Source organism: Gobius niger, assembly GCF_951799975.1.
Source record: "Gobius niger genome assembly, chromosome: 14".
NCBI classification, from domain to species: Eukaryota; Metazoa; Chordata; class Actinopteri; order Gobiiformes; family Gobiidae; genus Gobius; species Gobius niger.
In genome coordinates this window covers 17029085-17047073 of record NC_136865.1, presented here as the reverse complement: position 1 = coordinate 17047073, position 17989 = coordinate 17029085, and the positions used below count along the sequence as shown (strand labels likewise).

Genomic DNA, 17989 nt, shown 5'->3' with positions numbered 1-17989 from the left:
TAAGAAAAGCTCCATAACAGGAAAATGTCATGTGACTGAAACAACTGTAAGACATCTATTCAATTCACACATTATACATACATTTTTGATTGTATATATTCTGATTCATTTACTCCAGAGTCACATGTGTTGGGCCGCTTAATTCCATCTTGTGTTTTTGTGCGTTCAATTTCCTGCCCATTGAGACAATGGCATTATGGAAGTTATTACAATTGAACTGCCAAGCTGTGGGTCACAGGCACTTCCTCCTAAGCCGCTGCTGATTATAATTATACTGCAGTAGCCTTTCCATAAAGGGCTTTCCAGACTTTCCAAGCACCCTTGTCCCTGGACACTCTCAGCATGAAGGGGGAAAAAACATGTCTGGCCACATTTATATGACAGCAATTTATGAAAGAAATATTTTCAAGTTTATGTTGGATGTCTCTTCATATCCTCCAACATGAAGTTGATGCGGGATCAGGAAGTCTATGCATGGATCTGAACAGTAGAGTTAAGGCCAATCATGAATGGGACGTCTCATCTTTGTCCTGTCACCTAGAAAGTGATGAGTCCATTATATTGTCATAATAATGTTGATAGATGTTTTAAGTGACTACTTTCTGAAGAATCACACAAGACTGAGAGTGATATTAAAAACATATTTCAGGATTTTTGACATAGGGCCTCATTTCCTAGTTATCCAGAGATCTTTTTTTTTTTTATCATTCATGCAGTTTGAAGACTTTAGTGGTGCTAGTGCTAGGCTAGTGCTAGGCTTGCACATGTTTATGGTAACTAATAGCCTGCATTAAAAACCTCTTCAAAATACCGGGTCGTCCTCCAAACGTTGCCATATCTGATTTGTAGAAAGCTCCTTTTTGAATTCCACGTATAGTAATGCCGGTCGCAGATAAACAAACTACTGTAGATCCGGTAACCTAGCAGATCACTCCACCACTGCGTAGCTTACAACCAGGAAGCTGATGCTGCTCAAATATAAGTTATTTTAAATGCAAAATGGTTATATTTCAAAAATGATTCAGTCAACACAGACATTTATATCGGTAGTCTGGTGTTATAAGTGATTTGCCTCAGGTGCACTGTGCTTGGGTCAGACTGTTTTTAATGCAAGCTACTAGTTACCATAGACATGCACTAGCCTAGCACTAGCCTAAACTCTTCAAATACGAGGACTGAATGAATTAAAAAACCACACTCTGGATAACTCGTAAATGAGGCCCCAAGTCAAAAATCTTGAAATATCCCTTTAAGCTCGGGGGCTACAGGAGACACAAAAGGCTGTAGGCTGTAATACTGTTGACCATTATCACTGTTGTAAAGTTGAGCAAATGCAGAACATCTCAAGAAACACCAAAAGCTGCCAGAGACTTGGATAAATTGACTTGTCACTTAGACCTCCTTTTAAAACAACAGAAGTAGGAAGGGAATTTTAAACCTGCCAAATCCAGGCCAGTCTGAGGCACTTGGCATGTGATTAATATGGGCCGTGCTGCTTTCCACGACTCCCTTGAATGCTAATCTTACCACCAACGTACACACACACACCCGCGCCGACAGCCCCCCCAGAGAAGGGAGTGTGTGTGATGCTGTTTGATGTGGCCCGCCTGGTTTAATCTCCTTATAATCACTCGCCCCCCTGGCACCAAATCTCTGTGTGTGTGTATGTGTGTGCGAGCTCGCCGTCCCACTACGATCCGGGATAATGGCCGTATCTTAAGAGGATTCCTTCCCTATAATAAATGTTTAAAAACCCATACGCTTGAATGTACAGTCAACATGAAAAGCAAAGTTTGTCTGTTTGTTATGTATGTTGTATTTGATATGTTTCTGATGCAATTGTTTGTCTTTGTTGTCCTTATTACCGTGATTATTTTACATTTATGTTCAATAACAATATCCTTCTTGATCACACACTCTTCTCATAAACTATAAATACGATGCATACATATGATTACTTTCCCTTTTGACATTGGCTCGCTCCCCACTGGGCTCTGATTAAAGCAGGTCTTAATTGGGAATACATGTGTGGTTCTGTCACATCTGGAGACATGTCGTTACGGAGGCGCAGATGGTTTTTGTGCGTCGCCTGTAAATCTGCTGAATCCAAATGATCCGTGCAACGTCAAAAACAGAGGTGAATGATGACTCTGTTCGGGATTATTAGTTTGACAATGGCTTTTTGTGATGTGCTTTACAGCTATGGCAGTGGAGCAGCGGCGATGTGGAGGGGAGAGTTGCTTAGTAGAGCTATGCCTCGCACCGGCCATTACCTTTTATGTTATATCTTTTCTTCTTTGTCTCGGCTGCGGTGGCCCCGAGGTGCTGCAGAATACTGATGGATGTCTTTGGGCTTGGCTGACCTTCAAAAGGGCATTTCCTCCAAGGCTCCAAGAGGCCATTTTAATTGGAGTAAAATGAGCTTAATTAGTGGGAAATTGTATGATTGCTGCTGATTGGTCAGAGCGATGACTGCTCACTGGTTTGCAAAGAGTCAGTCGGATGTGAGGAGGAATATGTGTCGTTTTATCCAGAGCTACAGCCTTAGAAAGGGAGGACTGATAAAACTTTAACCTCTCAACCCCCACCTGAACTGAGCACTTTTTCTCACGTTTGGCTTTACCCAAATCTAAAAGCTTCTTGAGACAAAGCGTCAAATTAGCAACGAAAACAAGGATGAAAATACTTCAAGAACAAAAATGCTATTTAAAGCGTGACTAAAACACGACAAAAATCAAGGGAAAAAACTAGGAAAAATCCACAAAAACGTGTCGGAAAAGCAACAATATTTTTAACATATAAATGACTAAAGATCGAAAAAAAAAAAGTGAGGAAAAACGTGATGAAACCACGACAAAAAGCAGGGGAAAAGAGCTGGAACAACACAATAAAAAGCTACAAAAAAAGTGATGAAAAAGCAACAGAAGAGCAACAAAAACATGCCAGAAAAGAAACAATTACACAATAAAAAAGCAACAAAATAGTGACAAAAACTTGAGTGAAAAGCCACAACAAAGCAACAAAAAAGTTATCAGTTTTGTAGGTCTTAGCTTTCAGATTAAGTGTTACACTGGCCTATAGGCATCGAGAAGCTTTTAGATTTGGGTAAAGCTGAACTGGAGACAATGCACACGTAGTAAAGTGGGGGTAAAGAGGTTTAAGTGTAATGGAACAAGGGCTCAACAAAGGAGACGGTATTGACAGTATATTCAGATACAACATGATTTCCTATATCCGTGCGTTCTAGTTCTGTAGTTTAAACCTTTACGAACATGTTCTCAAATTAGTGATTCTTGTATTAAAATGTCTAATGTCTTCTCTCAAATGTTAAAGTTTGAATTGTGCACCAAAACTACATCTTGATTTTAAAACGTACATCACTAATCTTAACACAGTACGAAAAAGATTGCAATCAGGTACTTTTTCCAATCTCCTGCAGAACTACAACTTGCTGCACTGTATGAAACCATGTATTGTGGTTCTCCGACTCTGTACGAGCCAAAAAGGAAAGAAAAAGTCATCTTCTGATTTGTGACCTGCCTAAGGAGAATAACATGTTGTTGTGTCCCATGTTTAGTTGTAAATAAACCCATTTGGAGCTGCGCTGAGGAAGTCGTGTTTCAGTTGTGGTTGTATGTGTTTTTATAGCTGGCTCAGCTCTTGCTTCTACTGCCCCGCCACAGACCACAGGCAGACGGGCCGGTCCCAGCTGGGGATGGGGTTTTGGGGTGGGCTGTGGTGCACTTGCTGGGATTGGGTGGGTGTGTTTTTTTGTGTTTGAAATGCTGCGTCTGAGTCTATAGTCGACTGTAGTCTTCTGATTCTGACACATATACTGTATTTTCTTCAATATCCCAGTAAGTGACGGCCAATCTCAGCTCTGTTTCCCGTTCAGACCAGAAACACTGTCTGTGTGTGTGCTTTGCTGGACCACTTTGGCTCGAAGTCGTCATGAGCCATTCCCGTCATAAAGATGCACAAACAGTGAGTGAAGAAGGAGGCAGTCCGGCCCATTTCTCTCGTCTCTCTAATGAGCGCCATAAAGAGAACAGCACATCAATATTTCAGAGCTCTGCCATCGCTCCCAACGTGAGGCGCTGCTGAGGTGTGTTGTTGTGCCACGGCGCCACTTTCATCAAAAATCCACTCAGACGGACAGGAAATGACTCTACCAAAAATGGAATAATGGACTCTAAATGCGTTTCTTTTGATCAAATTTGAGTAAATGACACTGACTTTATTCGGCTGAAGAAATATTATTTCATTTGTTTTGCAATAATTTCAATTTCTGACAAAACTTTAAGCTACTTTCCCTGAGTCTAAAGAGGTGCACCTCAGTGGATTTTAAAATGGTTGGAGATCTTGTTTCGTGCTGTGAACAGGAGCCTCCCCACGAGCATTCGGTCCTTCAGTTGAAGAAGAGGACATTATAATTATAATTTACGAGGTTTGAAACTGGTATCATAAGAACTAGTGCCAAACAAAGATGTTTCATTTGTCGAAGTAAAATTATGGAATGACCCTCAATTTAAGTTCTCTGTCAAATGTTTTTTTATTATTTTATGGGATGTCATATTAATTATGTGATGAATGAGATGAATAATTCAGCTATTTTATGAATATGTATCAAATTTGACCAATAGAATATTGCATACCAGGGATATTGTTACAGAGGAATGTGAATTTAATGTAAAACATTTGTTTTGATGTATTATGCAAGGTGGGCAAAAGCAAAAAGCTCTCTGCTCCTGCACAACCCTTTTTTGGTTGTAATAATTTTATCTTGTAAGGAAAGTACTATTTTGAATGTGAGCAGCCAGAATAAACTTTCATTCATTCACTTATTCATTTACACCTTGAGTGTAGAACACTGAACATATGTAAAGTATATGTTACGTATAATAAAACATTATGCAGTTTAAGCTCTATAAAACACATTGATCAATAGGTCTGATTACAAACAATTTATCAGCAAAATTTATGTTCAGTAATGTTGGGAAAAGCTTGGATTACGTCCCACTGAACTAGAGACTGTTGTAGCTGTTCTCTGACTTGCAAGGTTAGGGGCACAATATGTTGAACTTTTCACAAACTAATTTAACTTATTTACTGGTATACTTTTACTTCCTGTTCCTGCATTCACTGACAAAGGGTCCAAAGACTGCCCTCCATTAGAAGTCTATTGTGAGTACTTTATTTTAATAGCGCAGAGACTTAGCCAGAGTGCATGATATTGAGTGGCTGCCTCTCCCTGTGGGTTGGAGTCGGGTTCATGTTGCTGGAGAAAGTGATGGCTCTAAACTTGAAGTGTGTTTGCTTCCCCTTTGGGAGTGTCCCGCTGGGGTCGCACACGGCGCTCTGCAGACGCCAACCACTGGAGGCGACTGTCAGACACTCACCATCTGTGTCTGACTGTTTTATCTGCTCACTTGAAAATAGTAACGCCGCCAGAATAAAGAAACCGAAAGGGTGTGAAAGTCAAGAAGCTGTAGTACTATTAAAAACAATGCTATGTGTCATGAAACGCCCTGTTTGGAAGTCTCACAATCGTTTTTGGCATATCAGGTCAGGTTTCCCTTTTATACACATTTGGTCTTCTCTGAAAAACGTGTCTTAACGTGAAAAATCGGTGTTACCGTGATGCTGCACAAGCCTAAAGCCGTGCGCAGGATGTGTGAGCGAGTCCTGGTGAGGTGTGAACAACCCAGAATAATTTAGATGGCAGTTTTGGAAAGCTTGTGCCCCGGGATGTTTTGATGTAGATTTTTAACCAAAAGAAATGCTATTTATAACTTGCTGTGGGAGTCAGGATGAATGAACGAAGTTTTTACTATGCGCACCGTACGCCTTGTGGCCATTCATTAAATACAGAGGACATTGTGTGTTTGTGTCCAGGTGGATGAGCTGTATGAGGCGTTTTGCATCCAGAGTCGGTTGCGGGACGGTGCCATTCGGATGAAGCAGGCGTTCTCCTCCTCTCCGTCCACTAAAGCCACAAAGGAGAGCATCTCGGAGGTCAACAGGCGCTACAAGGAGTACACTGAGGTATATCACACTCCAAATCCTATGAGAAACGGTGTAACAGTACAAGCGAATCAGACTGGTGTTCCTAAAGCCTCGACTAAAGGTTCAGGAGTAAGACTGGTGAACCAAGGACTCGGACTTGACTGAATCAGCTCTCAGGTCTTGACCCTAAAGACATCTGTATATATAGGCTACCTTTTGAATTACTTAAGTTCAAGCTCGTTTAAATCTATGACTGTTCACAGAAGAGTCCATTGAATGCACAGGAATTCCTTTGTAACCAGTGGCATCAGGAAGCTGAGTAAGTCGTAACCTGCAATGTCACTCTGTGCCAAACGTCTATTGATGAGGTGAATCTGCTGTTGTGTCTACAAAGAACTGACTTTGTAGGAATTCCATTCATGTGCTTTTTCTAAGGCTATGCGTGTGAACTTTGAATGTTAGAAAATGAGCTAAAGGCAAAACTGCTCCCATGATGGCGCATGGTAGAAATTCATTTTTTTTCTATTCTGTTATATGAACACAACTGATGGAAAAAAAAACTACTTCTTAAATGAGTTGGACTTGTTGTGACTAAGTTTTAGGCGACTCGGACAATGAGGACTGAACTGCAAACCATAATCTAGACATAAGTGAAATTGTCCTTGAGTATCTCATGTCAAAAAGAACTTTACACTTAAATTAAGAAAAATCGGCTTTCAGCAATCAGCAATCTTTTTTTCCAAGTAACTTAAGGCAACATTTTGAGTGTGTTTTCTTAATTTGAAGTCGCACAATGGACAGGTTTCTTGAAATCGAGCTACTCAAATCAAAGATGTATTTACTTTCATAACCATGACTCGAATACAGCACCAGCATGACCTCATACCTCATTCCTCAAAATTACCTGAATAAAATCATAAACTACATACACAGTTGTGCCAATAAGTTTACACTCCCTTGCCATTCCTCAATTTTTTTATCATAGTGTGCCATACTTTGAAATATGGAGACGTTTCGCTGATGCCACTGGCTCCAGTAAATAAAGTGAAGGTCCCATTAGTGCCATCTCCGTCTCCTGACCTCAATATCATTGAGCCAATGTGGGGAGAGTTCATGCAAGACAGCCCAGGAACTTAGAGGAACTGAAGAGTTTTTGACAAGAATGGGCCGTTTTGCCATTAAATTATACAGAACCTTTTCCACAACTACCACTAAAGACTCCAAGCTGTCATTGATGCTAAAGGGGGCAACACAAGGTATCAGGAACTTGGTTGTGTAAACTTTTCAACAGGGTCATTTTGTTTTTTAATTTTGTTATGATTATTTCAAATGAGTTCAAACATTTTTTTTTCCACAATAAAGGCTTCACAACATCACTAGCCATGAGTGGAAAAAAAGTTTTTATGTTTTCACTCATATTCTTTGAGAAATGGACAAAAAATCTAAATCATCCACCAGGTGTGTAACCTTATTGGCATTGGCACAACTGTGAATTGTTAATGACTGTTATTTAATTATTAGTCAACATGCTTACGTTTGGCACGTGCACAAAGGAATCTGTTTTGAGTGCTGTAAGCCTTTCGTAATCTCAGAGACTTCCTCAAACACTCCTCACGTTAACGGTTCGTGATTTTAAACATGGCAGCCGTCCAAGTGACTTGCAATACGTCCTAATGACACACCTGCCTTCTGCTGCCACCTCGACTCCGGCCGGGCAGCGAGAGGCTCGGTGAAGGATGTGCAGATAACCCGATTACTGCTGTTGTTTTGGCCCTGTGTGACGTAGACGTGTTTTTGTGCCGTACAGAACATGAGCACGTTCGAGACTGAACTGGAAAACCTGCTCGGGGAGTTTCACATCAAAATGAAAGGTGAGAAGCCAAAAACAAATCAATTAATCTGTCAACATGTAGACATGATTTTGGAATTCATAATGATAATGATTAAGAATAGTTTCCAAACCAGGGGGAAAAGAAACATGCAAATTGGCAACGGATTTTAACATTTGTTTGTTTATTATCAGATCCTCATTGATTGATTTTTGTATTGGCTATACACTGAGAAAACAGTGTTTCTGAGCCGCAGCCAACACGCACACATTGAGAGCTTTCTTTTCAAATATACTGCACTTGTTTAGAAGTACACTTAACCTCTTACCCCCCGCCTGAACCGAGCGCATTTTTGCCCAAATCTAAAAGCTTCTCGACTTGTCACTTTTTGTGGCTTTTTTGTTGCTTTTTCTTTCACTTTTTTCATGGCTTTTTTGTCGTGTTTTCTTCACATTTTTGTCACATTTTTGTCGTGTTTTTGTTCCTTTCCAGCATGTTTTTGTCACTTTTTTGTCCCTATTTTATTACATTTTTGTCATTTTTTTGTAGTGTTTTTGTGGCTTTTTTGTTGCTTTTTCATCTCTTTTTTTTTATTACTTTTTTGTCCCATTTTTGTCCACTTTTTTCTTGCACTTTCATCCCAGTTTTCGTCCTCGTATTCATCGCTATTTTGATGGTTTTTTCCAAGCTTTTAGATTTGGTGTCGTCACCACGTCAGCCACCTTTGTGTGGCTTTTTTGTTGCTTTGCCCTCACTTTTTTCATTGCTTTTTTATTGTGTTTTTGTCACTTTTTTGTCATATTTTTGTGGCTTTTCATTTCTTTTTTTGTCATGTTTTTTTATGGCATTTTTATCCCAGTTTTATCACTTATTTGTTGCGTTTTGTCACATATTTGTTGCGTTTTCATCCCCATTTTCATCTCTATTTTAATGCTTTTTTATTTTAAGCTTTTAGATTAGGGTAAAGCCAAACTGGAGAAGATGCGCTCAGTTCCGGCGGGGGTCAAGAGGCTATTTTTCTACACAGAAATGCTAATACTTTTTCTGTTTTAATTTTCTTTTTGTCAAAGGTTTGGCCGGGTTTGCGAGGCTGTGTCCTGGAGACCAGTATGAAGTAAGTCCTGAAATGCCACAAAAACATTAAGTACTTGCGTTCATAACAATCATTGAACAAATGTATTTTGACTTTCAGATTTTTATGAGATACGGTCGGCAGCGGTGGAAGTTAAAAGGGAGAATTGAAGTGAACTCGAGGCAAAGTTGGGACGGGGACGAGATGGTTTTCATGCCTCTCATCACTGACCTCATCAATATCAAGGTACAGAGGAGATGTTCAGATGACTGCAAATTTCCGTGCTTTATCTTATTGCTTACTTTCTATCATCTGACTGTATCTTGTGCCAAAAGTTCTCGAGGACGACCCAAAGCAGTGAATAAAGTTGTTGTTTTTGGCCCGATCAGGTGACGGAGCTGAAAGGCCTGGCCACTCACATGCTGGTGGGGAGCGTGATCTGTGAGACTAAGGAGCTCTTCACGGCGATGCCTCAAGTGGTGGCCGTGGACGTCAATGACCTGGGAACCATCAAACTCAATCTGGAGGTCACGTGGTAGTAAGTAAACAACGAGATGGCTGAATAAAATGTATTTGCCAGTGGAAGGTTTTGATGATTGGCTGCCACCTAGTGGAGAAACGAGGTCAATCCGTACAGATATTATACAAAAGGGAAAACGACTTGATTCCCTTAGCACAATTTTGACTTATTGCATTTAAAATTTGCACTTATATTTCACTTAACCTCTTCACCCGCACCTTAACCGATTGCATTTTCTTCAAATCTAAAAGTTTACAGCCTATAGGCCAGAGTAACGCCTTATTTGAAAGCTGAGACCTTCATCAAAACTTATCTTTTTCCTCGTTTTGTCACTTTTTTGTTACTTTATTGTAATTTTTCTTTTGTTCGTTTGTGGTGATTTTGTTGCTTTTTGTCACCTTTTCGTCCCTTTTTTTGTTTATTTTTCTATAACTCTTCTGTTGCTCTTTTGTGGCTTTTGTGTTGCTTTTCGTCACACCTTTTGATCACTGTTTCGTCTCATTTATGTTACTTTTCTGTTTGTGTGACTTTTTTGTTGCTCTTAATTTGTGATGTTTTTGTCACATATTTTTGTCACCTCATGTTTTTGTCGCTCTTTTGTTGCATTTCCATCGCTATGTTAACTCGTTTTTTTTTCTCTCTCAAGCTTTAAGATTTGGGTAAAGCCAAACTGGAGAAAATGTGCTCAGTTCAGGTGGGGGTTAAGCGGTTAAAGCTATCACCTGCTGTATGTTCTTGAGGAGTTATGAAGTCTCATCCTTGCACTGGGACAAGAGTAAAACCAGTGATTGTCAATTAAAAAAGGCAAAAACATCCTTTCCTTTTATCTTAAGCTGTGCATTTCAAATGAATAACTTCAGAATGTGTGTCTTTCACCAGCCCCTTCGATGTAGAGGACCTGACTCTCTCCTCTTCTAATGTGAGCAAAGCCGCAGCCATCCAAAGACGTGTGTCAGTCTACAGTCAGGGCACACCGGAGACCCCCACCTTCCAGGACACCTCCTTCTTTGTGAGTGCACCCTCTTGTTGTCCATGGAGTGAATGTTTTGTGTTTTTTTTTTTTTTTGCTTTATGTCCATATTTTATTTTTAACTAACCCACAGTCGTTTTCCTATTGTGACCCTCCTCTTTTTACATTTCCATATCAAACCCCCCTCTGTCCCCGCTTACATTAACCCACCCTCGCTTGAATACCCCCTTTGCGCTTGTGTAAAGAAGTGGCGGCCCCATCCCGTGGAGCGGCAGCACCTCTCCTTCCTGCACATGCTCCGGGACACACTGCTTGAGAAACTCAGGCGCAGTCGCTCATTTGGGGACCTGGCCTCACTTCGGCCACGGCCCAAATCCAGTCTGGAGGTCTATGTGAGTGTGGTGTGGAGGTGCTGTGCCCAACTCATTCTGGCCTTGTGTCGTGTCTCATGTGGTGCATGTCTCTGTGTGTGTTCAGGGAAAAGGTTCTGGGTGGCATTTGTCCTGTATTATTGAAGCTATTTTAAATATAATATAGTCGAATATAATTGACTTGAATGAGGCAAAAGGGGGACCATTTGCAATTGGTGGCAGGCCAAAATATCATCATCATCATCAAAAATGCTTGAAACAACCGAACTCATTCAGGAGATCTGCATTTTGAGATTAAATATAAGCTGCAACATGTCTTTTAGGGTTTTGGCTTGTTTTAATGTGTTTAAGAAGTACTGATTTAGACTCCAGTGTGTATTGTTCAGCCCTCCTACCTTAAAGGAACAGGCCACCGTTTTTCCATACTGAGATATGTTCTTACCTGAGCTTAGACAAGTTGATGCGTACCTGTCTGGTCTTTGTGCGTGCACTCAGTCACGTAAAAACACCAAACATGTTGTTAAGATGTGTTATGTAAGTATGTAGCCTCAACTTTTAAGCCCTTTCAAGCCTGTGCAGTCTCAGTCTTGTCTTGTTCTGTAAGGGTTGTTTTGAGGTTTTCTACAGATTTTCCTTTTTTTTCTTTTTTTTTTGTGAATGTGCCTTGAAACTTGAAGAGGACCTTAAATACTATCATTAGTTTAAAAGGTTTTGAGTGGACTGTTGAGTGCTTTTATACAGTGTGAGTAAAAGGTGATGAGGTGGAATAAATTTTGAACATTTTATACAGAATATTTTTATTTATGTTTGTCTCTTCCTTCAGTCCACTTTACCCGATGACGTCTTTGAAAATGGCAGCTACGGTGTGGCCGGATGCAAACGCCTTTCCTTCACCTTCTCGGACACTTCTGTTTCCACGCCGAGCCCGGCCCCCAGCACCCACTCGCATGCCCAATCAAATCCCGAGATCACCGTCACTCCCCCGGAAATGGACCTGGTGCCCTCGCACTTCCTGCCGCCACGTGAGGACTCCATCGCAGAGGAGCATTTGGTGGAGGAGGATGAGGAGGAGTACGAGGAGGACGGGGAATCGACCAGCAGGGGCAGCCGCAGGACGAGTGGCAGCTTGGCCAGCGATGAGGCGGAGGTGGCGGACTTCTCTGAATGGGAACGCACAGAGTCCCAAAGAAACTCGGGCTCGCACTGCGGATCCACTGCCGCGTCTCTGTGCTCGGAAAGCCACTTGTCCACTGTCGCGCCAGAGGACGTTTTCCTGGACCAGGCGGATGAACTGAAGCCTGTGGAGTTGGACACAGAGGAGCCGGGCAGTTTGACCCGGCAGCTGGTGAAGAGGCTCACGTCCTCCGAGATCGAGCCCCCCGTGGGAAGCACCACTGAGGCAGGAGAGGTGGGTCTGAGCTGGACCGGGGAGGGCAGCAGGGCCTTTCTGGAGAGCGGTCTGGAGGAGGCCATTCACAGTCTGCTGATGAGGCTGGAGGCTCTGACGCACCGCTGTCGAGAGCTGCAAGATTTGGAGCAGGAAGTCATGCGATTTGAAGACCTCTTGAAGGTGAGTATTGGCACTGCCTCTTTTGTTTTAAAATGCCTTGTTTGAGTAAAGATTCATTGGTCCCTCTCCCCATTTTAGTGTCGCCTCCCTGGCCACAGGAGCCGCTCGTCCAGCCTCAGTCTGACTGTGGAGAGCGCTCTGGAGAGTTTCGATTTCCTCAACACCTCAGACTTTGACGATGAAGACACGGGAGATGACAACACTGTCCTCAACATTACGCTTCAGAGGTCCCCTGTGTTTGATACAGATGGAGAGGGAATTGGGTAAGTTAAAACAAGACAGAGGGCACAAGTGGGAACAAGATCTAAGCTCTTAATGAACGCACTTGAATTTAATCCTTTTGCATTAAAGAAATTGTAATTTCCATCTGTTTTCTGCTCTTTCTTAGGGGTCAACATCCAGAGGCCAGAGGTCACCTGAGTGAAGCCCTTACGGAGGACACTGGGGTGGGCAACAGTGTGGCAGGGAGCCCCTTACCTCTCACCTCTGGGAACGAGAACCTGGACGTGGCTATCGTCATTCACCTTCAATACTGCAACCACATCATTCAGGTACAAATATAACCTGTAAATTACTGAAATCATGTGAGCTGTTTTTGATTTTTTGAAGGAAATGCTCATAAAGCTCCTTTTAATAAATTTGTCAAGATTGCCCCCCAGTGGTCATAGTAGTCAATTGTACTGTGATTTATCTGTAAAATACACGCACTGACTAGTTTAAAGGTTGTATTGTTCATGTACAAGATCTAAAACCACCTTTTGTTTTGTTCAGTTGCTGTCGAGTGGCGTGGGAGTGTGGCAGAAGCGCAGTCTCTTGAACAAACTCGCCGGACAGACGCAAATGTTGGAGGAGCTTTCAGACATCACTGCGCAGAGAATGGAAGCGATCACGTGCGTCTCCGATGGTGTGTAGCAGAATCAATAAATGAATGGATTCTCTCTAGTTTCAACACGAGGACGTTCTCCCTGCAGATGTTGATGTGTTTCCCCTTGTGTTTGCAGTCCTCCCAAGCCTCGCAGAACGCTCCAAGTTGATGTCTTTGTGGTCGGAGTGCAGCGGCTCCACCGGGCTTTTCCACACCACGCTGGACCGAGTGTTTAAGCACATGAACCAGCGCTTTACCGCCGCCCTGCAGGAAAAACACCCACACAGCGCCGACAGGGGTAACTCATCTTTATTCAAACAAGCCACGGCCAAGTGTGCTGGAAGAGAATCCACAATGTTTGCACAAGCTCAAGTTGTTTTCCATCATAGCAAAGGGTTTCAAAGGTAGTCATCTGGGCTGTGTTGTTTGGAGCAGTGGTTTATCAATTGGGACACTCGCCATAATTGTAGGAGGGCAAACCGTGACCCCAATAAGAGGAGATTTTTTACAGATTCAGATGTTTCTACACTACACTACAGTACAGAGTTCGGGAAATCTACTTACCATGGAGATTTGCCATGTTTTCAGCTGTTACATACATTTTCTGGAGACAAACATTCGCTAAAAACAGTATAAAAAGTGAAGAAAAAAGCCGTGGAACAACTCTGTTAGCTGCTGAATCACTAATTGTTAATAAATCTAACATACTGTGGTGTCCAAGTGTTTTAATGTGAACAATAACTCCAGTATTTTAACTTTTAAAATCTCCATCTCTTAGCGATATGACATCACGATCCTGAACTCTGTACAAGATAAATATTGAAAGAAATGTACCCACTGAAAATGGTTCAACGACCCACTTTTGGGTCTCGACCAACCATTAGAGCAACACCAGCTGTGAGACAAAACCTCTTCAACTCTGAACTCCCAGTCCTGATCACTACAGTTGAAACCCCGAACTATTAACAATAATTGTAGAGTTATTGGTAAGAAACAACATAGGGCATAGATTTTTTTCTGTCTCACACCCTCGTGCAATTAGTCTGTGTAATAATTTACTTAGCCAAGAGATTCAAACAGACGTATTGTTTTTTATTTCATTTGTACCGTTCTTAGTGTATTTTAGTATTTTATTTATTATGCTGTGTTAATGAGGGCAGCCGACAATATTACAATTTCCTTTGGGATCAATAAAGTTTCTACCGACCTAATTGTTCTGTGCCCGTCATGCCACCGGAGCTCTCCATTTACTTGATGATAATATTGCTCTGCAGTGATGAGCGTGGTTGTGGGCGAGATGGTGGACAAGACTGACCTGGCGATGGGGTCCAATCCTCCAGTCGCTGCTCTGTCCCAGGACGTCCTGACTGTGTTCCAGTTCAACAGCTACATCTCACAACATGCTGTACAGGACATGGAGACGCACCTGCTCAACCTGGCCAGAGAGGGTGAGGAGGTTTTTTTTTTTTTTTTTTTTTGGGGGGGGGGCTTTGTAAATACATGTAACTAAACTAGAACTAAACTTTTAGCAGCTCATACATTGTCTGAACTATATGAAGTATATCAGAACTAAAAGCATTTATCTTATCCTGTGACCCTTGTTTCTCTTTCTCAGAGGTCTTTGCCGAGGCCATATCGAGTGCGGATCACGGCCTGTGTCTATCGGAGCTGCAGGAGGTGCCCTTGTCGACACTTTGGCCCAGAAACCGAACCCTGAGGTCTCTGGCTGTGCTCCTCACCGCAGCTGACCCAGAGATGAACAAAGCAGCGGCCGACTACCTCTCCTCTGCTCAGCCCAGCAGCTTCTTCAGGACCAGGGTGAGTGGGTCACACAACACATAAGGATGTGGTTTCTTTTAGGGTTAACACTTGTCCCGTGTTTTGGTTCTACGGCACATCTAATTAGGTCTTTCATTGGTCTATGTACATTAAAGATTAAAATAAAATAGCCGATAAAATCAATATGACCGTCTTTAACTAATTTACCTTTTGATTCTGCCATGTCCCACGTCATCTTGTATCTTGTCCCACTTTGACTCTTTTTGATGGTCACCCTAGTTTTTCTTACTTTTGCCTGTGATGCCCTAACACCGTCTGTTGTCTGATATTGACAGGCAGTGGAGGTCTATACCCAGGCGCTGTCCGAGGCGGGAGTCCAGAGCCAAAGAGTGGCCTGTTCAGCACTCAGCTGTCTGCAGGTTAGCACTGCACTTGTCACAGCAGATCAGAGCTCACTCACCTAATTTCACATCCACACACTGTTGTATTAGAAATTATTCTGCTTTATGCTTTGCTACTGTAGCCAATGCAGCAATTTGTTATTGACTACAAAAAAAGGAAAATATGTCAAATATGTGTAACTGTAATTTTAAGAATAGTACTTAGAAAACCATCAATATACTTTGGGTTGGTTTGAGGCAATGCTGCAACAGTATTTACAGTGTATTATGTTGAGAGAGTACCTAATGCGTACATTGAACTGTCTGTAGGCTGTGGAGAGCATAAAAGCCGTGGTGGCTCTGTGTGATTCTGCAGACGAGGAGCTGCGACATGTCGCCATAGAAACACTCCTCACTTTTGGTAAGTTGATGCACACGTTTGACGACTTATGAAGCAGTGAATTTGTATTCACACATCTCCATTTACTCCAATGACATTAAGTCTGATAATAGAAATGTTCAATTATTATTATCTCTTTTGTAAAAAAATATATAGTAATCTCAGGCCTATGCAGGGGTGTGTCCAGTCCAAATAAATACAAGAATTATAAAAATCATATTATCAAAAGAAGAAATTTATTGCAAATATTATAGTGAACACTCAACTTTGACTGAAAGCAAAGGAATGGGTCTGCTGTCATTGTATAGGCTCTGAACTAAAAACTAAAATTAAATAATGGTAATGCAATCAGACTTATCAAGCACATACATACAATAGTGACAGTGGCTCAGATGATTCACTCAGTCTCTCTTCTGCCAATCTGAATATATATTCATACATATGAAAATAAATACATGGAGCTGATTCATGGCCTGAGACACATCTTTTATACAAACCTCAGCTCAAAGGAGGAAAGCGTTACATTTAACACAAAAATCTTCCTTTCCCTCATTCTGCCAAAGAAATGTCTGTAAACCTGACAATTATTGAGTACAAGTAAAAAATAATTATTAATCGCCCAGCCCTAATACAATTGTAGCTTACCACCACTGAGTATGGAGTGAATGAATAATGAGCCATTTAAAGAGGGCTGATTGTTTTTTCAGATCCCACTGTAGAATTCCTATAGTCTAAAAATGTGATTGTAAATTATCTTGTGATGCGTTCAGGTGACGAGGGACGGCTGGCGTATGAGCAGTTGGACACGTTGCCGGGGGAGATATTTCGTTTGGGCACTCGACGGAGCAACGCGGTCACCACGGCCTTCTGAGCCTTTGTGTCACTGACCCACGTCCACATCCGAAAAACCCTGCTGCGGTGCATTCAGGGCTGATCGGAAAATACCGCCGTCACTGCCTCATGAGAAACGATGAACCAAGAACTGTCTTTCCACAGCCCACAGTTTTCACATTTCCCCTCGTCACTGCTTTCTGAGCCAGGAAAACTACTCAAGTTATACATAATATTATTGCTTTTGTGTAAAAAAAAAAAAAGTATCTTCACTCTTCAAGCTAATAAATTGCTGCACACTGTGTTTGTAACAGCTCCAATACGTCTTTCTATCAATTGCTAAACCATAGACTGCTCGAAGTACGATGTAATGAATTCTTAGTGGCACTTTACAAAGACATGCGCTTCAGAAGGCTTGTAAATGCGGCAGATTTATTCTCTATTCTCCGTTTGCTGCAGTTGTTTTTCTTGTCGGTCGGGTTTTACTTTTCAGGGACTTTTTGAATGAGCGATGTTTGTCCGGTGGCAGCGAGGACCAGAAGGGCTTCAGTGAAACTTTTAAGCCTTGATGAAAAATTGTTTACAACGTTTGAGGAAGAAAACAGTTGGTGCTCTGACCTGCTGTACTGTTTTGTGTATGGATTTTTCCCGCTTGCAGCTTAATAAGTGCAATTTGTTGTACATATTTGTATTTTTTTATTACAATTGAAAATGAGTAGGGTTTGGCATTGGCAGGTTCCACAAAGCTGTCCTTTGTTAATATTTTTCATTGGCTTTGCAGGCACCAAGCCAGTCTGTGGCAATAGTAATTCGAGGAGATGGAGAGCATGCATTTTTAGTTGTGCTGGAGAGAAGTGTAAAGATTTATTTAAATGAAGTTTTGAGTTAAAGGAAGTTGCATGGTGGATGTTTTTTTTTTTTTATTCAGTGGAAAATGGGGTCAATGTAAACTGTTTCCGACCTCTGTGTAACTACTGATTTCGTCGCAGGTGCACAATGACAAAGTCTCACTTGTTTTATTTATTTACAACTATCTAATATCCTTTGAAGTCATATTGTAATGTATGGTGATATTATGTATAACAATTGTACATTTGTTTTTATTTTGGAATCTAATAACTTGTGTTTATTACCATGCAAGTTGTTGCATGCTCAACTTTACAAATTGTTTATTTTAAATTTATAGATTATATTCTGTACTATTCGTTCACATTTGCTTACAGTATTTCTCCTATTAATTCAATCAATTTTATATCGTTGAAGTTATATTTTAGAAATTTAGACCCTGTTACCAAAGCAAAACAATTTGTGGTGTAATTAATCAAGTAGAATGTATTTTCAGTAAACTTCAACAGAACTAATCATTAAAAGCACAATTTACCACGTGAATCCTGCT

At 41.3% G+C, this 17989-nt stretch overlaps 1 protein-coding gene across 3 annotated transcripts in view; it reads left to right on the top strand.

The window, feature by feature from the left end:
- Positions 1–16701, top strand: part of ripor2 (RHO family interacting cell polarization regulator 2) — a 62367-nt gene extending 45666 nt beyond the window's left edge. For all 3 annotated transcript variants that reach the window (XM_079570488.1, XM_079570487.1, XM_079570489.1), the window contains exons 7-22: positions 5896–6045; positions 7814–7877; positions 8906–8949; positions 9028–9153; positions 9297–9445; positions 10307–10436; positions 11592–12338; positions 12417–12601; positions 12727–12889; positions 13110–13242; positions 13340–13501; positions 14478–14651; positions 14819–15021; positions 15318–15401; positions 15693–15783; positions 16533–16701. In XM_079570488.1, the coding sequence (XP_079426614.1) occupies positions 5896–6045; positions 7814–7877; positions 8906–8949; positions 9028–9153; positions 9297–9445; positions 10307–10436; positions 11592–12338; positions 12417–12601; positions 12727–12889; positions 13110–13242; positions 13340–13501; positions 14478–14651; positions 14819–15021; positions 15318–15401; positions 15693–15783; positions 16533–16633 (2706 nt within the window). In that variant the 3' untranslated portion in view covers positions 16634–16701. The remainder of the gene's footprint in view (positions 1–5895; positions 6046–7813; positions 7878–8905; positions 8950–9027; positions 9154–9296; positions 9446–10306; positions 10437–11591; positions 12339–12416; positions 12602–12726; positions 12890–13109; positions 13243–13339; positions 13502–14477; positions 14652–14818; positions 15022–15317; positions 15402–15692; positions 15784–16532) is intronic.
- The last annotated feature ends 1288 nt before the right edge of the window (positions 16702–17989 follow it).